This window comes from Plasmodium yoelii (assembly GCF_900002385.2).
Source record: "Plasmodium yoelii strain 17X genome assembly, chromosome: 14".
Classification (NCBI taxonomy): domain Eukaryota; phylum Apicomplexa; class Aconoidasida; order Haemosporida; family Plasmodiidae; genus Plasmodium; species Plasmodium yoelii.
The window spans coordinates 2,651,652-2,678,451 of NC_036186.2; the positions used below are offsets into that span (position 1 = coordinate 2,651,652).

Genomic DNA, 26,800 nt, shown 5'->3' on the forward strand with positions numbered 1-26,800 from the left:
ACCCCCTTAATTTAGAGATTATAAATTATATTCCATCATAATGGATGATACTCTAGTATGTACACTTTTTGATATTATATTTCCTATAAACCTCATTAAGTTTTATTTTAATAGTATTTTCTTAATGCACATTTTTATCATTTTTTTTGAATGATTTTTTAGTGTGGACAAATTGATCTTGTGAGGAAATATTTCCCCGATGATTCAAGCGATACTTCGGCACCCAATTTTGATGAAAATAATAATTTTATGCAATACTGCACTAATAAAGGTTTAGAACAAAATAAATGCCATACTGATCTCGATAAAATTACGGTTGGATTTTTATGGTTACTTGCACAATATTATTCTATGTCCATAGATAAAAGTTATAATGAAGATAGTACTAATCCATTTTTTCTATATATGATTTCATGGTTTAGTTACAAAATAAGGCAAAAATCAAATCACGAAAACACCCCAATAAACGATTATTATAATAATCATGTAAAAGATAATGATAAATATAATGGTTTTACAAAAGATGCTTATACATTTACACAACTTGAGGATGTCTTAAATAAAAAAAGTGATATTTTGAATATTAATATTGAAGATCTGTCTAAATTTTATGATGCATTCAAATTATTATGTAATATGTATGGTAATGTTGCAACGAATACAATTGACAATACACTGTCAGATAATGCTACTAGGTTTTTTAAAAAATATACAGAACTCAAAGATGACTATAATATTGAATATACTACACGTAGTAAAATATTGCCTATTTTATCAACTAATTATGATAATTTTAAAAATTATTGTACTAAAAAAGGTTTTGATTGTAAAGATTTTCCAGAAATAGAAACAAACATTTCTGCACTAAAATCTGGATATACATCAAGTTCGTCGATAGGAAATAAATTATTTACAGTTTTATCGATATTTGGTGCAATAGCATTCTTTTTAGGAATTTCTTATAAGGTAATAATAAGGAATTAAAAAAAAAATTATTATATATATACAAACATTAAAAAACAACCGTACGTTTCTTAACATTTTATATTAGTATTCATTATTTGGATTTCGGAAACGAGCTCAAAAACAATATTTAAGAGAAAAAATAAAAAATATAAAGAAGAGAATGAATCGTTAATATATGCTTGAAGAGTAGTGAATATTTCAGGAATAGTAATAATGATTGATGTATGTTAAGAAATTGTATATTGGTAAATAATTTTTGCATAATTTTTATATTGTTTTTATGTTATGGGTCAGGGTTGTACTTGTATAACCCATATTTGGGTTAGGATTAAGTATTATATTGTATTTATTTTTTATAATTTGAACACTAATTTAATATATGTATCATTCCGTATGTTTAATCACAAGATGAAATAAAAAGTCCAAATACCCACCCAAAAAAGAGGCATTGTCATTAATATGAGGGGGTTATATAACATATTTTATAATTATAATATATATAATTGAGTGTTCATACCGATTTAATATGATTAAAATAAAATGTCTATATTGTATATATTAATATAGATATTGATTATATATAAATTCATATTATGATATATCATAATTTCCTATTATATAAGTCTTGATAACCCATAGATATATTGAATTATGCATAACACAATATATTTCTTTATTTGGTGAAATATTTTATTTAGTAAAACTTATTATTTGTACCATATTGATTTTAATTTAAATCATGTTATTCAACTGAACTGTAATAATATATATTCACAAAATATAGATTCATAACAAATCGATTCATAACAAATCGATTCATACAATATCGATGGGTATTCGACAATACAACGTTATCTATAAAAGGCATTTTATGCATCTAACATTTTTAATAGTCAATAAAAGTATACATATTAATAAAAAATTATAGATATATGTATACAATCCTTTTAATTTCCGATTATATATAGTTTCATTTTATGCTAAAGTTTTAAAGTCAAATAATAGAAATAGTTATATATACTTTAATTTTTTTATCATAACGTATAATATTAGATTAATCACTATTCATTTTTAAACTTTATAGTTTTGAGGTATAAATAAATTATATTTTAAAATAGTTAAAAAATAAAATATAAGTATATAATAAAATTTAATGTTATAGTTTGGTATAATACTTATAAACAATTTATTATATAAAAATATGATATTATTATAAAATATATAGATATAAATGAACGAAATATTGTATTAATTGCTAAAATTGAAATATGTTAAAATTGGGGAATGTATACAATTATATATTAATGCAAAATATATAGAAAAGGTATGTAATAATTAATTTGAACTAATAATATTCTTATTAGGTTATTAATATATAAAAACTCTAAATTTATAATTTAAATATATTGTTATTACGAAATAATATGTTCTAAAGTGTTATACTTTAAAACAATAAAACAAGGAAAAATATTAATTGGATTAAAGTATTCTTCTTGAGTGAATTAATTATTTCGTTGTACTATACAGTGATATAGCAGTAACAATAATAATAGTAATAACAATAGATAAAGTATTAAATACGAACAAATATGTTTATTTAATAAACTACATGGGTATAAATTCATTATATATATCATTAAACGAGCGATAAAATTAAAATTGTATGCATACAAAATCAAATGAAATATTATAACATTTATTTAAGTATGATTTAATGCGATAACATTAGACTAACAGTATCAAGCAAAATAATATTAATAATTCTATAGTTTCCTTAAAATATAATTTTACATTATAGAACTAAATATAGTTTATTATAAAATATAAAGCAAACTGTATATTTAGAAAATAATTTAAGCCATTTTTAATGAATAATTTTAATATATATATACATGAATTAAAAACTTTAATGGTAGAAAATATAATAAATAATTAAATTACGTAGAATAGGTAAATCTTATATGGATAAATTATTGTTTGAAAAAAACATACTTCCCTTATCTCTCCTCTCAAAGTGCAATATACCAACCTAATACACATAGTTTTCTATTATACTTTAAAATTTGCATCAATACTTGTTTATGTGCTATATATTTAATATTTGGTAAGTATGGTTTTAAAAACTATTAACATTCAAGGTATATTTAAACTTATAGCTTAATAAATACGGGTTCAGTGCTAATTGTTGTTTTAAACCGTGGAAAAAATGTGCAAAATATATTATAAAATCACCCAACAGAGAATACTTATAAATTGAAGTATATAGGAATAAAAATAAAGTAATAGGAATCATTAAAATGGATTATGAATTTATATGTATTAAATAAAAATATTATAGATTTATGTATATGCAATTAAAAAAGGGAATAATGATACTTATTTTGTAAATGTTATGATTTTAGAAAAAACTATATTATATATTATAAGAAACAGTATATAAATATTTTTTAAAAATTTACTATTTATATGCTTTTAAGGATTATAGTGATAATATAATTTTTAATTTTTTAGATTTATACATTATTTAATTTTTTGAGGGACAATCATCAAAACATAGGATATAAATATATTCCTTTTCTATGTTCAAACATACTTTAAATTAATTATAAAAGTATATTCATTTTTATAATAAAGTTATAACATATGTTAGTAAGAATAGCATTTTTTGTATAAAATGCATCATATCTATATTTAATCAAAAATGTATTAAGCAACCCTCTATTTAAGGTAATTTAGCTAATTATCGTAAACAGAAATGTAACGTTTCTTTGTAATAATATTATTTTATTATTCTATATTAATTTCATTATTGAAAAACTTATAATATATTTAACTACAGACAATTATATATAGGGTTAAAGTATTTGCATCACATATTGGGGACAACGTATATAAAACAGCATGGTTCTACTCAATTTACAAATCAAAAATAAATCCCATTATAATGGATGCCGATATAGTATATGCATTTTTTAATAATAATAATTTCTTTTACATTTTTTGATATTGTATTATATATAAATATCATTAAACTTTAATAAAATTTTCAATAATGCACATTTCTAATGATTGTTTTTAAATATTTTTTTAGTGTAGGAACTTCCTTTTAGTAAGGAATAAATTTCCCGATAAATTGATTGATGAAAATTTTCAATTTAAAGATGATACATTTAATGACTATTGTACTAATAAATGTGATACTGATCTCGAAAAAATCAGTGCTGGATGTTTATATTTTTTAAATACATTCTTTGGGAGTTCTGAGTTGTTTGCGCAATATTCAAACAATTATATGAATATTCTTGAATACATTATTATATGGTTAAGTTATATGTTAAACCTAATCAAAAATGAAAAAAATGACAGTCTAGATTTTTTTTATAGAGTATATATAAATGGTAGTGATAAGTATAAAACGCCTATAAACTATGTTGAATCTTGTAGTAATTATAAGGAACTTATAGATAAAACAAATATGATGAACATGGATATTAAAGATATATCTAAATTTTATGATGCATTTATATTATTATGTGAAATGTATAGTGGATTTGATGAACACAGTCCAAATTGCAATAAATATTTTGAAGATGCCACAAAATTTGTTGAAAAATATAAAAATCTTAATGGAGATTCTAGTATCACTGGGAAAAATTCATATAGCCAATTATTGTGTACTTTATCAACTGATTATGATAATTTTAAAAATAAATGTAAAAATGCTAAATGTAACAATATTACATCATTTCCAGAGATAAAAACACAAACTACTGTAAAATGTTCTGTACAAGGTTCTGAAGTTACACCATCAAGTTCGTCGATAGCAAACAATTTATTACTAGTTTTATTTATATTTGGTGCAATAGGAATCTTTTTAGGAATTTCTTATAAGGTAAATAATAAGGAATTAAAAAATATTACATTTAAATGTTATTTTAATTATATATATGCAAACATTAACAAAATTATATATTTTTTAACATTTTATATTAGTATTCGTTATTTGGATTTCGGAAACGAGCTCAAAAGCAATATTTAAGAGAAAAAATAAAAAATATAAAGAAGAGAATAAATCATTAATATATGATTCGAAGAATGTGACTATTTCAGGAATATCAATAATAATTTATATATTTTAAGAAACTGTCTATTTCTAAGTAATTTTTATATAGTTTTTATGTTGTGGGTCAGGGTTCAAGTTATGTTTATGTTGTGAGACACATATTGGGGTTAGGGCTAAGTATTATATCTTTATTAATTTTTTTATAATTTAAACACTAATTTAATATATGTATAATTCCGTATGTTTAATCACAAGATGAAATAAAAAGTCCAAATACCCAACCAAGAAGGGGCATAAGCTAATATATAATGAATTGAGCAACATGTTTTATAAGTTATAATATATATAATTGAGTGTTCACGCGATTTTATATGATTAAAATAAAATGTCTATATTGCATATATTAATATAAATATTGATTATATATGAATTCATATTATGCTTTATCATAATTGACTATTATATAAAACTTGTTAATCAGGGACTATATTGAATTATGCATATAATAATGTTTCTTTATTTGGTGAAATATTTTATTTAGTAAAGCTTATAACTTGTATCATATTTATTTTTATTTAAATCGTGTTATCCAACTGAACTGTAATAATAGATAAACATAAAATATAGATTCATAATTATCGATCGAGAATCGACAATATAACATAATCTATAAAATATTTTTGTGCTTCTAATATTTTTAGTAATACATCAAAAATCAGACTAAATATATAATATTTTTGAAGTTTTAATTGTGTACCTTCCCTTTTTGTATTTCCTTTGCATTCGTATTAAAATTAATTAATATTAAAAGAAGTAGCTATAAATGCTTTAATTTATTTATCATAAGGATAATAATATATTAATCACTATTAATTTTTAAACTTGGTAGTTTTGAAGTATATATAAATTGGAAATATATTATTAGTTTTTGAAAAAATATAAGTATATTAATAAAATTGAATGCTATAATTTGCTCTAACAATTATAAATAATATGGTATATAGAATGCATTATATTACTATACATATAATATAATATAATATAATATAATACTTTACTAACAACTAATATTGAAATATTGTTTTATTGTGGAAACTTCATATAATTAAATATTATTTTTATCGAAAAGACGCATAATAATACATTATAAAGACATAATTTTTATATATTTGTTAAAGATTCAATTTAGGATTTGTAGTTTTATATTATAAAAATTTGGATCAATAGTGTAAGGGTTAATGATTCAAACAACGTTAAATTTCTTTTTATTATTCCATATTAACGCGTATTATATTATCATTATTTTACCATAGAATTAATAAAATATAGAAAATTTAACGAATTATTTTAATGTATATCCATTGATAACTATAACAATATAATATATAAGATAAAAATGAACAGTGCAAAACATTTAGCAAATATTTATTTAAATTTATATATTAAAATAGCAATATATCTTATCTCTCTCCTCTTAAAGGTAATATAACAACCTAATTAAACATCGTTTTCTATTATACTTTAAAATTTGCATCAATACTTATTTATTTGTTAATATTTACTAAGCATTATTTTAAAAATAATATGCATTCAAAGACTTATTTAAGCTTATAAGTACGGGTTAAGTGCTAAATGTTCTTTTAAAGAATGGAAAAGATGGGAAAATATATTATAAAATTACCCAATAAAGAATATTTATAAATTAGAATATGTAGGAATAAAAATAAAGTTATTGAAAATGTTAAAATATAATTAGAATGTATATATATTAATTAAAAGTAATATTAAAATTATGTAATTTGGATAGAAAATGAAGGATATAACTTAATTTGAAAATACTATAATTAAAAAAAAACTATATTATATATTATAAGAAACAAGTATATAAATATTTAATATATTTTAAAAAATTATTATTTATATGGTTTTAGGGATTATAATAATAATAAAACTTTTTTATTTTTAAATTTATACAATATTTAGTTTTAGGGCGTTGTTCACGTTCTATATTAAAGCATATGTATAAGTATATATTTTTTAAATTCTTTATAAAATTATATCCATTTTTATAATAAAGTTATACCAAATGTTAGTAAGAATAGTATTTTTTGTATAAAATGTATTAAGCAACCCTATATTTAAGGTAATTTAGCTAAATGTCATAAAATAAGTATAATATGATTTTAGTAATACTACTATATTATTATTTTATATGAAGTTAAAATTAAGAATATATCTAACGAATATAATTGGTATGTAAAGAGCTTAAGTAAATATAACATATATTTATGCAATATATATAAATAACATCATCCCAAATAATCTCCAAATTATAACGGAATTTCATTATAATGCCTGTTAATCTGGTATATATCCTTTTTCTTACATTATTTGGATGTTGCATTAACTATAAATTATATTAATTTTCATTTTAGTAACATTTATATTAATACATTCTTTTGTTTAATTCGTAAAATATATTCGTAGTGTGATGGACTTAGAACGGCCGATAAAGGTCTTATCTTCGATAAAAATTCTCAAAATTATACGTTAGAAGGAAGTTATACCAATAAGTATTGTCCTGATAATAATTGTGGTAATGATAATAACAAAAAAATTAGTTCTGCTTTTATAGGATTGCTAGGTTTCTATAAGGAAGTTGTTGATATGCAAAATATAGAGAGTGATAAAATTGCTGAATACGCTGTTTTATGGTTAGGTCACAAACTGAATCAAAAAACAGAAAATGGAACCACCATATTAAACGATTTTTATAATAAAAATATAAAAACAAATAATCATTATAAACAGGAAACACTTGGTGATAGTAATAATAAGATTAAGATAGATGTTATAGATAAAAAAATAGAATCGATGAATATGAATATTAAAGATATATCTAATTTTTATGAAGTATTTAAATTATTATGTATGATGGATGGTGAAGTTGATAAAAAAAACCTCCAATGCAATACATGTTTAATAAATGCTGGAGAATTTTATGAAAAATATGAAAAACTTAAAAATGCTTTAGATATTAATAAAGGAAGTTCTTATTTTCAACTATGGTTAAGTTTATCAAAAGATTATGACAAATTTAAAGATAAATATAATACACGTGGATGTAATAATATCAAATTCCTTGAAACTTGTCCACGAAGTTCAGTGACAAAAAGTCAAGTGACAGAATGTCCAGTGACAAAAAGCCAAGTGACAAATAGTCCAGTGACAGAATGTCCAGTGACAGAATGTCCAGTGACAAAAAATATACTAATTCCAATTGCAATTGTATTTGTTGCAGCATCATTTTTTTTTGGAATTTCTTATAAGGTAAATAATAAGGAATTTAAAAATTATTTTGATTATATATGCAAATTTTAACAAATAAATCGTATACTTCTTAACATTTTATATTAGTATTCGTTATTTGGATTTCGGAAACGATCTTCAAAACAACATTTAAGAGAAAAGCTAAAAAAGTAAAGAAGAGAATGAATCATTAATAAATTATTCTGAATATGACGATTGATTTATTTTAAGAAACTGTCTATTTCGAAGTAATTTTTGATCATAGTTTTTATATTATTTTTATATTGTTTTTATGTTGTGGGTTAGGATTGTGTTTATGATACCCATATTTGGGTTAGGATTAAGTATTATATTGTATTAATTTTGTACAATTTGAACACTAATTATATATATCATCCCGTATGTTTAATCACGAACTGAATCCTAAATATGCAACCAAAAAAGGGATACTGTCATTATATGAAAAGGGTCACATAACATTTTTTCATAAATTATAATATATATAATTTAGTGTTCATATCGATTTAATATGATTAATATTAAATGTCTATATTGTATATATTAATTCATAGTATGATATATAATAATTATTTATTATATAAGAATTGTTAACCCAGAGCTATATTGAATTATGCATATCATAATACTCAATATATTTATTTGATGAAACATTTTATTTAATAAACTTATTAGTTGTATCATATTTGTTTTAATTTCAATTATATTACGCCAACTGAACTGTAATAATATATATTCATAAAATATCGATCGATATTCAACAATACAACGTTATCTATAAAATGCATTTTATGCATCTAACATTTTTAGTAATACATAAAAAATGTACTATAGATATATTATAATAAATTTATAAATTATAAATATATATAATAATCATTTTTTTCATTTCAATAATTTGCATTTATATTAATGTTCTAATTTATATTGATAGGAATAGTTATATATATTAATTTAATTATCATAAAGGTATAATAATATATTAATCTCTATTAATTTTTAAATTTTATATTTTGAGGTATAAATATATTATATTTTAAAATAGTTAATATAATTGCATATAAGAATATTAATAAAATTTAATGTTATAGTTCTAGTAATTATAAATAATATGATAAATATAATACGTTATTATTATATGCTTATAAATAATTTAATAAAATACTCTATCAATAACTAATATTGAAATATTATTTTATTGTGAAACCTTCATATAATAAACATTAATATTATCGAAAAGACAAATAATAATGCATTAGAATGATATTAATGATTATATTTTTGTTAAAGATCCACTTCGGGATATGTGGTTTTATATTATAAAAATTTGGATCCATGGAGAAAATTATAACGACTTAATTCATGTTAACTGTCATTTTATTATTCCATATTAACTCTTATTATATTATTAGTTTTTATTGAATAATAATTTGTTAATCTAAAACATTACGTTACCATATAATTAATAAAATATAGAATTTTTAATAAATTATTTGAATGTATATACATTGATAACTATAACAATAAAATATATAAGATAAAAATGAACAATTCAGAACATTTAGCAAATATTTATTTAAATTTATATATTAAAAGAGCAATATATCTTATCTCTCTCCTCTTAAAGGCAATATAACAACCTAATTAAACATAGTTTTCTATTATACTTTAAAATATGCATCAATACTTATTTATATGTTAATATTTAATATTTACTATGTATTATTTTAAAAATAATATACATTCAAAGGCTTATTTAAGCTTATAAATACTGGTTCAGTGCTAATTGTTGTTTTAGAGAGTGGAAAAGATGGGGAAATATATAATAAAATTACCCAACAAAGAATACTTCTAAATTGGGATATGTAGGAATAAAAATAAAGTTATTTAACGGATTAAAATTATTTTTTAATTTATCTATATTAAATAAAAATAATATAAATTTATATAATTTGCATATAGATGTAAGTAAAATAACATAATTTGAAAATACTATAATTTTAATAAAACTGTGGTTTGTTGTATTAGAAACAAGTATGTAAATATTTAATATATTTAAAAAAATGACTATTTATATACTTTAAGGATTATAGTAATAATATAATTTATATTTTTTTAGATTTGTACAGCATTTAAGTTTTTGAAGAACAATCATCAAAACACAAAATATAAATATATACTTTTTCTATGTTCAAACATACTTTAAATTCTTTATAGAAAGATATCCATTTTTATAATAAAGTTATACCAGATGTTAGTAAGAATAGAATTTATTGTATAAAATGCATCATATCTATATTTAATCAAAATGTATTAAGCAACCCTATATTTAAGGTAATTTAGCTAATTATCATAAATGTAACTTTTCTTTGTAATAATATTATTTTATTATTCTATATTAATTTAATTATTGAAAAACTTATAATATATTTAACTACAGGCAGTTTCTATATATAGGATTAAAACATTTGCGTCACACATTTGGTGCAGTACATATAAAAGAACATGCTTCTTCTCAATTTGCAAATCAAAAATAAAACCCCATTATAATGAATAAGGAAGTGGTATATGGATTTTTTAATAATAATAGTTTCCTTTACATTTTTTATATTGTATTACATATAAATATCATTAAACTTTATTTTAATAATTCGCGTTTTTATTAATTGTTTTTAAATGTTTTCATAGTGTAAAAGGTTCGAGAATGTAAGGGAATGGCTTCCCGATAAATTGATTGATGGAAATTATCAATTTAATGATAATAATTCTTTAAATAATAATTGTAATAGTAATGATTTTTCAAATAATTATTGTAATAATATTGAATTTTCAGATTTTTTATGTAATATTGATTTTAAAAGTGATTTCGAAAAAATAAGTGCTGGATGTTTATATTTGTTGGATGAATTCATTAAGGATTGTGGTGTGGATCCCCCTCCTGCAAGAAATAACATCAATATTGTTGATTACATTATGATATGGTTAAGTTATATGTTAAACCTAAAGGAAAGTGAAAAAGACAATATAACATGTTTTTATGGTACATACGTATATTATTGTGATAAGTATAAGGAGAAAATAAATGAATTAACTGATTATAAGAGTTATATGGGTCTTATAGATACAAAAATGGATATGTTGAATATGAATAGTAAAATTCTATCTAAATTTTATAAAGCATTTAAATTATTATGTGAAATGTATACTGAATTTGATGAAAAAAAGAAAGATTGCACAAAATGCTTGGGAAAAGCTAATGAATTTGTTGAAACATATAAAGAACTTAATGATCCTGATAATACTAAATATGACGGCTATTGTCAAGCATGGTCTACATTATCAAATGATTATAAGAATTTAAAAAATGAATGTAATGATGATAAGTTCCTTCCAGAGATAGATACAACAGAAACTGATGCAAAATGTTCTGAAGAAACTTCTAAAAAAAATAATGTAGCAGGATATGAACAATTTTCTGAAGATACATCATCAAGTTCGTCGATAGCAAGCAAATTAATTCCGGTTTTATTGATATTTGTTGCAATACCAATTCTCTTGGGAATTGCTTATAAGGTAAATAATAAGGAATTTAAAAAAAATTCTTATATATATGCAAACATTAACAAAAAAATATACGCTTCTTAACGTTTTATATTAGTATTCGTTATTTGGATTTCGGAAACGATTTCAAAAACAAAAATTAAGAGAAAAGATAAAAAATGTAAAGAAGAGAATGAATCATTAATAAATTATTCTGAATATGACGGCTGATTTATTTTAAGAAACTGTCTATTTCGAAGTAATTTTTGATCATAGTTTTTATATTGTTTTTATGTTGTAGGTCAGGGTTGTGTTTGTGGGACCCATATTCGGGATAGGATTAAGTATTATATTGTATTAATTTTTTACAATTTGAACACTAATTAAGTATATATATCATCCCATATGTTTAATCACGAGGTGAAGTTTAAATATGCAACCAAAAAAGGGCCACATAACATTTTTTCATAATTTCTAATATATATAATTTAGTGTTCATATCGATTTAATATGATTAAAAAAAAATGTCTATATTGCATATATTAATTCATATTATAATATATGATAATTATTTATTATATAAAGCTTGTTAATCATAATTATATTGAATTATGCATATCATAATACGCAATATATTTATTTATTTGATGAAACATTTTATTTAATAAACTTATTATTTGTATCATATTTGTTTTAATTTCAATTATATTACGCCAACTGAACTACAATAATATATATTCATAAAATATCGATCGATATTCGACAATATAACATTGTCTATAAAATATTACTATGCTTCTAACACTTTTATTAATACATAAAAAATACACTATATATATAATAAATTTATAAATTATAAATATATATATAATACTCACTTTTTTCATTTAAATAATTTGCATTTATGTTAAAGTTTTAATTTATATTGATATAAATTGTTTTATATACATTAATTTATTTACTATAAAGGTATAACATTAGATTAATCAGTATTCATTTTTAAATTTTAAAGCTATGAGGTATATATAAATTAGAAATATATTATATTATTAGTTAATTAAAAAAATACAATTATATTAATAATATTTAATATAATATTTTGTTATAATAATTATAAATAATATGATATATAGAATAGCGTTATTATTATATATCTATGCATATAATTTAATAAAATGCTCTACTAATAACTAATATTGGAATATTGTTTTATTGTGGAAACTTTATATAATTAAATATTAATATTAATTTTGTTGAAAAGGCAAATAATAATTAATTTAATTTGAACTAATGTTATTTTTATTAGGTTATCATATATAAATTAATAAATATGTATTATAAATATATCGTTTTACGAGGTAGTATATATGTTATAAAATGTTATACTTTAAACAATGAATCACGGACATATCATACATTGATTTAAAGTATTTATATTAAGGGAATTAATTATTCCGTTGTACTATACAGTGATCTAGCAGCAACAATAATAATAGTAATAACAATAGATAAAGTATTAAATACGAAAAATACATTATGTTAATTTTATACATTACATGGGTATAAATTCATTATATATATTATTAAAGGTATGATAAAATTAAAATTGTATGCACAAAGCATCAAATTAATTATTATAACATTCATTTAAATATGCTTTAATTCGATAATACTAGAATTAACGCTGTCAAGCAAAATAATATTGATAATTCTATAGTTTACTTAAAAATATAGTTTATTATAAATACAAAAGCAAATCATATATTTAGAAAATTAATAATTCTAAGGAATTTTTAATGTATACATGAATTGAAAGTTTAATGTTAAAGAAATACAATACATAATTATCTATATAGAATAAATAAATATTATATGGCTACATCCTTGTCTTAAAAAATCATACTTCCCTTATCTCTCCTCTCAAAGTGCAATATACCAACCTAATACACATAATTTTCTATTATACTTAAAAATTTTCATCAATACGTATTTATGTATTATATATTTAATATCTACTAACTATTATCTTAAAAACAATATGAACTTAAAGACTTATTTAAGCTTATAAATACGGGACCAGTGCTAATTGCCGTTTTAAACCGTGGGAAATATGTGCAAAATATATTATAAAATTACCCAATAAGATATATTTATAAATTTAATTATATAGGAATAAAAATAAAGTTATTGAAAATGTTAAATATAATTGGAATTGATATATATTAAATAAAAATAATATTAAAATCATGTATATGCAATTAAAAAAGGGAGCAATGCAACATATTTTATAAATGTTATAATTTTAGAAAAAATTGTATTATATATTATAAGAAACAAGTATATAAATATTTAAAATATATTAGAAAAAATATATTTATATACTTTTAGAAATTATACTAATAATAATATTTTTTATTTTTTAGATATATACAGTATTTAAGTTTTAGAGGGACAGTCATTAAAACAAAAGATATGACGTTTATTTTCTATATTAAAATATATGTATAAGAAGATATATTATAAATTCATTACAATGTTACTTTAATTTTTAAAATAATTATCATATGAGTGTTATTAAGGATAACAGTATATGCAAAATTGCATTATATATACATACGATAAAAAATGTATTAAGCACCCCCCAAAACAAGGCAATTTATCTAACTACCAAAAAGTATATATTGCTCCATATTATCTTTAAATTGATATTAAGAATAATAAAAATATTTTTATCTACAAATAATTGCTGTGTATAGGGTTAAATAATTATATTACCTATTTTAGTATATATATATAATATGATATCCCCTTAACCTAGAGATTATAAATTATATTCCATCATAATGGATGATAATCTAGTATATACACTTTTTTATATTATATTTCCTATAAACTTCATTAAGTTTTATTTTAATAACATTTTCTTAATACATATTTTTATCATTTTTTTTAAATGGTTTTTTAGTGTGGAAAAATTGTTTTTTTGAGGAAGTATTTACCTGATGAGTTGGACAATATTAAACCACTTGATTTTTATGGATATCAGGGTTTCAAAAATTACTGCCCTAGTTCAAGCTGCAATAGTGAACTCGAAAAAATTACGATTGGATTTTTATGGTTACTTGAACAATATTTTACTATATCCCTAGATAAAAGTTATAATGAAAATAATACTAAACCATTTTTTCTATATATTATTTTATGGTTAAGTTACAAATTAAATAAAAACACAGAGCACAATACCACCAAAATAAACGATTTTTATACTCAACATGTAATTGATAGTAATAAATATAGTAATTTTAAAGATTCTGCCTATAAATTTTCAGGTCTTGAGGAATTCATAAATAAACAAAAAGAATTGTTTAATATTAATATTAATGATCTGTCTAATTTTTATGATGCATCCAAATTAATATGTAGTATGTATGGTAATTTGGCAACGAATACAAATGAGGATGCACTGTTAAATAATGCGAATGAATTTGTTAACAAATATCAAGAACTTAATGGATATTCTAATAATACTGGTGGCAGTTCATATCAACAAATATTGTCTGCTTTATCAACTGATTATGATAATTTAAAAAATAAAAGTACCAATGTTACATCTCTTCCAGAGATAACAGCAAAAGTTTCTGCACTAATATCTGGAGATACATCAAGTTCGTCGATAGGAAACAAATTATTTACAGTTTTATCTATATTTGGTGCAATAGCATTTTTTTTAGGAATTTCTTATAAGGTAAATAATAAGGAATTAACAAATATTACATTTAAATATTATTTTCATTATATATATGCAAACTCTAACAAAAAAATAATTTGTTTTTTAACATTTTATATTAGTATTCGTTATTTGGATTTCGGAAACGAGCTCAAAAACAATATTTAAGAGAAAAAATAAAAAAAATAAAGAAGAAAATGAATCATTAATATATGATTCGAAGAAAGTGACTATTTCAGGGATAGTAATAATAATTTATATATTTTAAGGAACTGTCTATTGGAAAGTAATTTTTGCATCATTTTTATATAGTTTTTATGTTGTGGGACCCATATTCGGGTTAGGGATAAGCATTACATTGTATTTAATTTTTTATAATTTGAACACTAATTAAATATATGTACAATCCCATATGTTTAATCACGAAATGAAGTTCAAATATGCGACCAAAAAGAAGCGTATGCTAATATGAAAGGGGGTATAACCTTTTTTATGAATTATAATATATATAATTGAGTGCTCATTCCAATTTAATATGATTGAACTAAAATGTCTATATTGCATATATTAATATAGATATTGATTATATATGAATTCGTATTATGCAATATCATAATTTCCTATTATATAAACATTGATAACCAGAGCTATACTGAATTATGCATAACATATTTTTCTTTATTTGATGAAACATTTTATTCAGTAAAACTTATTATTTGTATCATATTTATTTTGATTCAAATCATGTTATCCAACTGAACTGTAATAACAGATGCTCATAAAAATATCGATCGATATTCTACAATACAACGTTATCTATAAAATGCATTTATGCGTCTAACATTTTAATAATACATAAAAAATACACTATATATATATTATAATAAATTTATAAATTATAAATATATATAATAATAATTTTTTTCATTTCAATACTTTGCATTTATGTTAATGTTTTAATTTATATTGGTAGGAATAGTTCTATATACATTAATTTATTTACTATAAAGGTATAATATAATATTATATTAATCACTATTAATTTTTAAACTATATAGTTTTGAGGTACAAATAAATTATTTTTTAAAATAGTTAAAAAATAAAATATAAGTATATAATAAAATTTTATGTTATAGTTTGGTATAATACATATAAACAATTTGTTATATAAAAATATGATATTATTATATACATACAAAATATTAAAATATTATACTAATAACTAATATTGAAATATTGCATTATTGTGAAACCTTCATATAATTAAACATTAATATTATCGAAAAGACACATAATAATACATTATAATAATATAATTTTTATATATTTGTTAAAGATTCAATTTAGGATATGTGGTTTTATATTCTAAAAAACTGGATAAATAAAGAAAAGGTTAAAGACTTAATTAACGTTAAATATCTTTTTATTATTCCATATTAATGCATATTGTATTATCATTGTTTAATGAATCATCATTTTATAATATAAATTAGTATTGTTTATCATAGAATTAATAAATATAGAATTTTTAATAAGTTACTTCAATTTATATACATTAATAATTATAACAATAGAATATATAAGATAAAAATGAACTATTCAAAACATTTAGCGAATATTTATCTAAATTTATAGATTAAAATAGCAATATATCTTATCTCTCTCCTCTTAAACGGCAATATAACAACCTAACTACGCATAGTTTTCTATTATACTTAAAAATGTGCATCAATACTTATTTATATGTTATATATTTAATATTTACTAAGTATTATTTTAAAAACAATATGCATTCAAAGACTTATTTAAGCTTATAAATACGGGGTCAATGCTAATTGTCGTTTTAACCTGTGGAGAAGATGTGCAAAATATATTATAAAATTATCCAATAAGGTACATTTATAAATTGAAGTATATAGGAATAAAAATAAAGTTATTGGACTCATTAAAATATATTTTGAAGTTATATATATTAAATAAAAATAATATTAAAATTATTTATATGCAATTAAAAAAGAAATATTGCAGCTCATTTTTTAAATGTTATAATTTTAGAAAAAACTATATTATATATTATAAGAAGCAAGTATATACAAATTTAATATATTTAAAAAGTAACTATTTATATATTTTTAAGGATTATAATAACAATATAATTTTTTATTTTTTAAGCATATACAATATTTATGTATTAGAAAAAGTTTTACTAAAAAAGAGATGTTATAGGTTTTTATGTCAAACATAAGTACAAGGAAATATATTTTAAATTTATTATAAAAATATATACATTTTTATAATAAAGTTATTTATACTAGATGTTAGTAAGAATACCATTTTTTGTATAAAATGCATCATATCTATATTTAATCAAAAATTTATTAATCAACCCTCTATTTAAGGTAATTTAGCTAATTATCATAAAAAGAAATAAAACTTTTCTTTAATAATAATATTATTTTATTACTCTATATTAATTTAATTATTAAAAAAATTATAATATATTTAACTACAGACATTTGCTATATATAGGGTAAAGTATTTGCGTCACATATTTGGTATAGTATATATAAAACAGCATGATTCTACTCAATTTATAAATCAAAAATAAAACCCCATTATAATGGATGCCGAAATAGTATATGCTTTTTTAATAATAATAATTTCCTTTATATGTTTTGATATTGTATTATATATAAATATGATTAAACTTTTTTTAATAATTTTTTCAATAATACACTTTTCTAATAATTGTTTTTAAATGTTTTCTTAGTGTAAACAGTTCAAGAATGTATGGGAAGATTTTCCCGATACATTGAGTAGTGAAAACTATCAATTTAAAAGCGATGAACGTTCCAAAACATATTGTACTAATATAAACTGTAGTAATAATGTCGAAAAAATTCATGCTGTATGTTTGTTTTTGTTTAATGCTCTCTTGGGAAGTTCTTCGTTTAAGAGTAATGGAAATAGTAACATCAATATTGTTGAATATATTATGATATGGTTAAGTTATATGTTAAGCTCAATCAAAAATACAGATGGCTCCACCAGCAGTCTACAATTTTTTTTTAATTTATATATAAATGGTGGAGATTATTATAGTAGTTATAAGAATCTTATAGATAAAAAAAAATATTTTTTGAATATGGATAAGAGTATTATATCTAAATTTTATAATGCATTTAAATCATTATGCAACTTGTATACTCAAATTGATAAAGACAATCATAATTGCAAAAATTATTTGAAAGACGATAATGAATTTAATAAAAATTATGAAAATCTTAAGAATGATCCTGATATTACTAAAAACGAATCATACAGCCAACTATTGTCTACTTTATTAAATGATTATAATAAATTAAAAGATAAATGTAGCGATATATCATCAAGTTCATCGATAGCAAACAAATTATTTATAGTTTTATCGATATTTGGTGCAATAGCAATTTTATTGGGAGTTTCTTATAAGGTAAATAATAAGGACTTGAAAAATTATTTTCATTATATATATGCAAACGATAACAAAAAATAATTCGTTTACCGTTTTTATATTAGTATTCGTTATTTGGATTTCGGAAACGATTTAAAAAACAACAAATAAGAGAAAAAATAAAAAATATAAAGAAAATGAATCAATAATATATGATTCGAAGATTAATAATGATTAATATATGTTAAGAAGTTGTCTATTTGGAAATAATTTTTGATCAAAAATTTTGAAGGTTATAAGAATATTTAAATTATATAACCAATAAAATATAAAAATATATATGCATATTTATTGTGTTTTTGCATAATTTTTATATAGTTTTTATTTTGTGGGTCAGGGTTGTGTTTATGTAACCCATATTCGGGTTAGGGATAAGTGTTATATCTTTATTTAATTTTTATAATTAAACACTAATTTAATATATGTACTATACCTGTATGTTTAATCACGAGATGAATTTAAAAATATGTACTCCCAAAGGAGCGTTGCCATTAATATGAAAAATGCCCCATAATATTTTTCCCATAAAGTATAATATATACAATTGAGGGTTCATGCCGATTTAATATTATTAAAACAAAATGTCTATATTGTATATATTAATATAGATGCTGAATATATATGAATTCATATTATATATGTCATAATTACCTATTATATAAGCCTTGATACCCCCGAGCTATATTGAATTATGTATATCATAATATGTTGCTTTATTTTATGAAAATTTTATTTAGTAGAGCTTATGATTTGTATAATGTTTATTTTAATGTAAATCATGTTATCCAACTGAACTGTAATAATAGATATTCATAAAATATCGATCGAGAATCGAGAATACAACGTTATCTATAAAAGGCATTTTATGCATCTAACATTTTTAATAATCAATAAAAATATGCATATTAATAAAAAAATAAATTATAGATATATGTATACTATCCTTTTAATTTTTGATTATATATAGTATCATTTTATGTTAAAGTTTTAAATTCAAATAATAGAGATAGTTATATATACATTAATTTACTTACTATAAAGGTATACTATTAGATTAATTAATATTAATTTTTAAGCTTTATAGTTTTTAAGTATAAATATATTACATTTAAAATTTTAAAAAAATAAAATATAAGTATATTAATAAAATATAATGTTATATTTTGTACTAATAATTATAAATAATTGATAGATATAATATCGTTATTATTATATATACCTATACATATAATCTAATAAAATACTCTATCAATAATTAATATTTAAATATTTTTTATTGTGGAAACTTTACATAATTAAATGTTAATATTATATAAAAGACACATAATAATACATTATAAAGGTATCATTGTTATATATTTTTTAAAGATCCAATTTGGGATTTGTAGTTTTATATTTTAGAAAACTGGATAAATTGTGAAAAGGGTAACGATTCAACGTTAAATTTCCTTTTGTTATTCCATGTTAACGCATATTATATTATCATTACTTTATCATAGAATTAATAAAATATAGAATTTTTAATATATTATTTAAATGTATATACATTGATAAATATAACAATAAAATATATAATATAAGAATGAACAGTGCAAAATATTTAGTGAATATTCAATTTAATTTATATATTAAAATAGCAATATATCTTATCTCTCTCCTCTTAAAGGTAATATAACAACCTAATTAAACATCGTTTTCTATTATACTTTAAAATTTCCATCAATACTTATTTATTTGTTAATATTTACTAAGCATCATTTTAAAAATAATATGCATTCAAAGACTTATTTAAGCTTATAAATACGGTTTCAGTGCTAATTGTTGTTTTAAAGAATGGAAAAGATGGGAAAATATATTATAAAATTATCCAATAAGGAATACTTATAAATTAGAATATGTAGGAATAAAAATAAAGTTATTTAAAATGTTAAAATATAATTGGAATGTATACATATTAATTAAAAGTAATATTAAATTTATATAATTTGCATAGAAAATGGAGCATATAACTTTAAAATACTATAATTTTAGAAAAAACTATATTATATATTATAAGAAACAAGTATATAAATATTTAATATATTTAAAAAATTACTATTTATATACTTTAAGTATTCTAATAATAATAATTTTCTTAATTTTTTATATTTGTGCAGCATTTGAGTTTTATGACGTTGTTTGGGTTCTATATTAAAGCATATCTACAAGTATGTATTTTTTAAATTCATTATAAAAGTATATTAATTTTTATAATAAAGTTATACCAAATGTTAATAAGAATAGTATTTTTTGTATAAAATGTATCATATATACATATGGAAAAGTGTATAAGCAACCCTCTATTTAAAATAGTTTAGCTAAATGTCATAAAATAAGTATAATATGATTTTAGTAATAATACTATATTATTATTTTATATGAAGTTAAAATTAAGAATAATATGTCTAACGAAAGATAGCTACTACGTAAAGAGATTAAGTAAATATACCATATATTTTATACAATATATATAAATAACATCACCCCGCATAATCTCCAAATTATAACAGAATTTCATTATAATGTCTTTTAATGTGGTATATATATTTTTTCTTATATTATTCGTATGTTGCATTCTTACTAATTATATTAATTTTCATTTAGTAATATTTATATTAATACATTCTTTTGTTTAATTTGCAAAATATATTCGTAGTGTAAATCAATTAATGAGATTGATAATTATTTTGTTGATGATTCGAACAACCGGGGAGAACATAATTCTAGGAATTTATTAAATGCGTTTTTCTCTGATAGTAACTGTAGTAGTGATGAAGACAATATTATCTCTGGTTTTATATTGTTAATAAGTATGTTTAATGATATTAATGATGAAAATATAGATAGTGGTAAACTTGTTGAATACGGTATTTTATGGTTAAGTTATAAACTAAATCAAAAAACACAAAATGGAACGACAAAATTAAACGATTTTTATACTAAACATATGGAAATAAATAATTGTTATAAGGAGAATATAGCTAAATCTACTGGTAATAATAGTAAGATTAATAAGGATGTTATAGAAAAAAAAATAAAATCGATGAATATTGATATTAAAGATATATCTAATTATTATGATCCATTTAAATCATTATGTAACGTGTATAGTGAACTTGATCCAAAAGAAACCCAATGCAAGACATGTTTAGAAAATGCTGGAGAATTTTTTGAAAAATATGAAAAACATAAAAATGCTTTAGATATTACTAAAGGAGATTCTTATTCTCAACTATGGTTTAGTTTATTAAAAGATTATAAAATTTTTGAAAATAAATATAGTGTTAAGTGTGGTAATGTCTCATCACTTGTAGCTTGCTCACGAAGTTCAATAATAAAAAATACACTAATTGCAATTGCAATTATATTTGTTGCAGCATCAATTTTATTGGGAGTTTCTTATAAGGTAAATAATAAGGAAATTAAAAATTATTTTCATTATATATGCAAACATTAACAAACAACCATACGCTTCTTAACATTTTATATTAGTATTCGTTATTTGGATTTCGGAAACGATCTCAAAAACAACATTTAAGAGAAATGCTAAAAAAATAAAGAAGAAACTAATCATTAATATATTATTCAAAGAGTAGTGATTATTCCAGGAATAGTAATAATGGCTGATATATTTTAAGAAATTGTCTATTTCGAAGTAATTTTTGGATAACTTTTATATAGTTTTTATGTTGTGGGACCCATATTCGGGTTAGGGCTAAGTATATATTGCATTTAATTTTTTATAATTTGAACAGTAAATATATGTACCATCCCGTATGTTTAATCAAGAGATGATGCCCAAACATGCGCCCCTAAATGGGGATAAGCTAATATGAATTGGGTTGTATAACATTTTTTCATAAGTTATAATATATATAATTGAGTGTTAATATTTATTTAATATGATTAAAGTAAAATGTCTATATTACATATATTAATTAATATTATGATATATCATAATTGTCATTATATAAAACGTTCTAACCCAGAATTATATTCAATTATGGATAACACAATATGTTTCTTTATTTCATGAAGGTTTTATTTAGTAAAATTTATTATTTATATCATATTTATTTTTATTTATATCTTGTTATACAACTGAACTGTAATAATAGATGTTCATAAAATATAGATGCATGGAATATCGATCGAGATTCGACATTGTAACATAGTCTATAAAATATAATTATGCTTCTAACATTTTTTGAAGTTTTAATTGTAGTTACTATCTTTTTTTGTATTAAAACTAATTAGTAATAATAGAAGTTGTTTTATACGTTTTAATTTATTTATCATAAAGTATAAAAATAGGTTCGTTATACAATAAATTTAAAAATTCATAATTTTTAAGTATATATAAATTGGAAATATATCATATTTAAAATAGTTAAAAGAAAAAATACAAGTATATTAATAAATTTTCATATCATATTTAAAATAGTTAAAAAATATAATATAAGTATATAATAAAATTTTATGTTATAGTTTGCTATAATACTTATAAACAATTTGGTATATAAAATTAGCGTTATCATTATATGCCTATAAACTAGTAAAATGGTATACTAATATTAAAATATTGTTTTATTGTGAAACCTTCATATAATTAAATATTAATATTATCGAAAAGATAAATAATAATACATTATAAATGTATCAATGTTATATATTTTGTTAAAGATCCAATTGGGGATTTGTAGCTTTATATTATAAAAATATGGGCAATGGGGAAAAGGTTAAAGACTCAATTAATGCCAAATACCATTTCAATATTACATATTATATTATCATTGTTTAATGAATCATCATTTTTTAATCTTAAATAGCATTATTTTACCATAAAATTAATAAAATATAGAACTTTTAATAAATTATTTGAATGTATATACATTAATAACTATAATAATAAAATATATAAGATATAAATGAACATTGTAGAACATTTAGGAAATATTTATTTAAATTTATATATTAAAAGAGCAAATATATCTTATCTCTCTCCTCTTAAAGGATAATATAACAACCTAATTACGCATAGTTTTCTATTATACTTTAAAATATCATCAGTAGATATATATGTTTAATATTTACTAAGTATTATTTTAAAAATAACATGCATTCAAAGACTTATTTAATCTTATAAATACGGGTTCAGTGCTAATTTTTGTTTTAAGGAATGGAAAATATGCATAAAATAGTTTATAAAATTGCCCAATAAGATATACTTCTAAATTGAAGTATATAGGAATAAAAATAAAGTTATCGGACTCATTAAAATGGATTATTAATTTATCTATATTAATTACAAATATTATAAATTTATGTAATTTGCAAAGATAATGGAGCATGCAACATAATTTGAAAATACTATAATTTTAGAAAAAACTATATTATATATTATAAGAAACAAATATATAGTATTTAATATATTTTAAAAAATGACTATTTATATACTTTTAAACATTATAGTAATAATGGATTTCTTAATTGTTTCGATTTTTTCAGTATATTAATTTTGAGACACCATTTATTAAAACAAAAGATATGATGCTGTTTATTTTCTATGTTAAAGCATATGTAAAAGAAAATATATTCTAAATTCATTACAATGTTAATTTTTATAATAATGTCCATATGAGTTTTAAGGATAGTAATTTTATGTGTAAACTTATATACATATAACCTATAATTCAGAAAATAACCTTAATTTATGGGAATTTAAGTTCCATAAAACTATTATATTGTTCCAAATTACCTTTAAATTAATATTAAAAATGATAGGAATTTATTTAAACACAAACGATTTTATATTAGACTTCAATTATTTTGTCATCTATTAAGCGTAAAATATATAAAAAAATATTATGTTACATAATTTGCATATTATAAACAAAATAAAATCACAATGGACTATGAAATGGTATATGCATTTTTTAATAAAGTTTACCTTTCCTTGTATTTGTCGATATTATATAATCTATAAATTTCATTAAATTTTATTTTATAAGAGTTTCATTAACATATATTTTTATTATACTTTTATAAATTCTTTCTTAGTGTGAAAATTTTGATATGTTAATTGAACAATGTCCCCGTAAATTAAACAATTCTGGAGAATGTAATATTCAGAATATACCGGGTATTGATGAATACTGCCCTGATCGAGAATCAGAGGGAAAAAAATGTAAGACTGAGCTCGATAAAATAAATGCTGTATGCTTATGGTTGTTTGATCAAAATATTGCTCATAGGATTGATAATTTAAGTAATGAAAATGTTAAAGCGTTTATTATATACATTATGATATGGTTAAATTATATGTTAAACCTAAAGAAAGATGAAGAAACCAAACTAAGTGATTTTTATAATAATATAGAAAACGATACGAATTATACTAATTGTACAAATGATGATAATGATTGTAATAGTACATTAAAAGATAAAGCTGGATATAATAATTTTAAGGATGCCATATTTAAAAATATGGATTTTTCGAATATTAATTTTGAAGATATATCTAAATTTTATGATGTATTTAAATTATTATGTAAAATGCATACTGAATCTAATGAAGGCAAGATAGAATGCACGAAATATTTGGGATATGCAAATAACATTGTTGGCAAATTTAATGAACTTAATAGAAATTCTAGCATTAGTGGAGACAGTTCATATAGTAAAGTATGGTCTACTTTATCAAATGATTATGATAATTTTAAAAATGAATATGATGATACTAGTTGTATGGGTATTCCATCGATTCCACCGATAAAAATAAAACAAAATCACGTACAAAGTTCCGGTGTTATATCATCAAGCTTGTCGATATTAAACAAAATAATTATAGCTTTATCAATATTCACTGCAATAACAATCTTTTTGGGAATTTTTTATAAGGTAAATAATAAGAAATTTAAAAATTATTTTCATTAAATATATTCAAACGTTAACAAAAAAGTCGTACACTTCTTAATATTTTATATTAGTGTTCGTTATTTGTATTACGGAAAAGAGATCAAAAACAACATTTAAGAGAAAAGCTAAAAAATATAAAGAAGAGAATGAATCATTAATATATGATTCAAAAAGTAGGATTATTCCAGGAATAGTAATAATGATTTATATATTTTAAGAAACTGTCTATTTAGAAATAAATAATTTTTGCATAATTTTATATAATTTTTATGTTGTGGGTTAGGGTTGTGCTTGTTGGACCCATATTCGGGTTAGAGTTAAGTATTATATCTTTATTTTTTTATAATTTGAACACTAATTTAATATGTGTGCCATTCCATATGTTTAATCACGAGATGAAGTTTAAATATGCAACCAAAAAAGGGTCACATAACATTTTTTCATAAATTATAATATATATAATTGAATGTTTCTGCCGATTTAATATGATTAAAATAAAATGTCTATATTAATATATATATTGATTATATATGAATTCATATTATGCTATATCATAATTCCTATTATATAAAAGTTTTTAATCTGTGGTTATATTGAATTATGTATAACACAATATGTTTCTTTATTTATGAAAATTTTATTTAGTAAAACTTATTGTTTTTAGCATATTGATTTTAATTTAAATCATGTTATTCAACTGAACTGTAATAATATATATTTATAAAAT

At 20.3% G+C, this 26,800-nt stretch overlaps 8 protein-coding genes across 8 annotated transcripts; all 8 read left to right on the forward strand.

Annotated features, from left to right (window-relative positions):
• Positions 1-40: 40 nt before the first annotated feature.
• PY17X_1468200 (PIR protein) lies at positions 41-1,138 on the forward strand (the record flags this gene model as incomplete). The annotated part of the gene is made up of 3 exons (XM_022957745.1): positions 41-55; positions 163-966; positions 1,052-1,138. The coding sequence occupies 3 exons, from the start codon at positions 41-43 to the stop codon at positions 1,136-1,138; spliced, it is 906 nt and encodes a 301-aa protein (XP_022813085.1).
• Positions 1,139-3,910: 2,772 nt separating this feature from the next.
• PY17X_1468300 (uncharacterized protein) lies at positions 3,911-5,046 on the forward strand (the record flags this gene model as incomplete). Its single annotated transcript, XM_720330.2, has 3 exons — positions 3,911-3,925; positions 4,058-4,858; positions 4,960-5,046. 3 exons carry the CDS (start codon positions 3,911-3,913, stop codon positions 5,044-5,046), a joined length of 903 nt encoding a protein of 300 aa, XP_725423.2.
• Positions 5,047-7,380: 2,334 nt separating this feature from the next.
• PY17X_1468400 (PIR protein) lies at positions 7,381-8,512 on the forward strand (the record flags this gene model as incomplete). The annotated part of the gene is made up of 3 exons (XM_022957746.1): positions 7,381-7,395; positions 7,517-8,359; positions 8,447-8,512. The coding sequence occupies 3 exons, from the start codon at positions 7,381-7,383 to the stop codon at positions 8,510-8,512; spliced, it is 924 nt and encodes a 307-aa protein (XP_022813086.1).
• Positions 8,513-10,905: 2,393 nt separating this feature from the next.
• Positions 10,906-12,101, forward strand: PY17X_1468500 (PIR protein; the record flags this gene model as incomplete). Its single annotated transcript, XM_022957747.1, has 3 exons — positions 10,906-10,920; positions 11,045-11,929; positions 12,015-12,101. 3 exons carry the CDS (start codon positions 10,906-10,908, stop codon positions 12,099-12,101), a joined length of 987 nt encoding a protein of 328 aa, XP_022813087.1.
• Positions 12,102-14,739: 2,638 nt separating this feature from the next.
• On the forward strand, positions 14,740-15,832 carry PY17X_1468600 (PIR protein; the record flags this gene model as incomplete). Its single annotated transcript, XM_022957748.1, has 3 exons — positions 14,740-14,754; positions 14,862-15,641; positions 15,746-15,832. 3 exons carry the CDS (start codon positions 14,740-14,742, stop codon positions 15,830-15,832), a joined length of 882 nt encoding a protein of 293 aa, XP_022813088.1.
• A 2,411-nt stretch (positions 15,833-18,243) lies between these two features.
• Positions 18,244-19,265, forward strand: PY17X_1468700 (uncharacterized protein; the record flags this gene model as incomplete). The annotated part of the gene is made up of 3 exons (XM_718834.1): positions 18,244-18,258; positions 18,394-19,095; positions 19,182-19,265. 3 exons carry the CDS (start codon positions 18,244-18,246, stop codon positions 19,263-19,265), a joined length of 801 nt encoding a protein of 266 aa, XP_723927.1.
• A 2,412-nt stretch (positions 19,266-21,677) lies between these two features.
• Positions 21,678-22,713, forward strand: PY17X_1468800 (PIR protein; the record flags this gene model as incomplete). Its single annotated transcript, XM_034637702.1, has 3 exons — positions 21,678-21,692; positions 21,812-22,561; positions 22,648-22,713. The coding sequence occupies 3 exons, from the start codon at positions 21,678-21,680 to the stop codon at positions 22,711-22,713; spliced, it is 831 nt and encodes a 276-aa protein (XP_034493634.1).
• A 2,350-nt stretch (positions 22,714-25,063) lies between these two features.
• Positions 25,064-26,231, forward strand: PY17X_1468900 (PIR protein; the record flags this gene model as incomplete). The annotated part of the gene is made up of 3 exons (XM_034637703.1): positions 25,064-25,078; positions 25,216-26,055; positions 26,145-26,231. 3 exons carry the CDS (start codon positions 25,064-25,066, stop codon positions 26,229-26,231), a joined length of 942 nt encoding a protein of 313 aa, XP_034493635.1.
• Between the last annotated feature and the right edge of the window lie 569 nt (positions 26,232-26,800).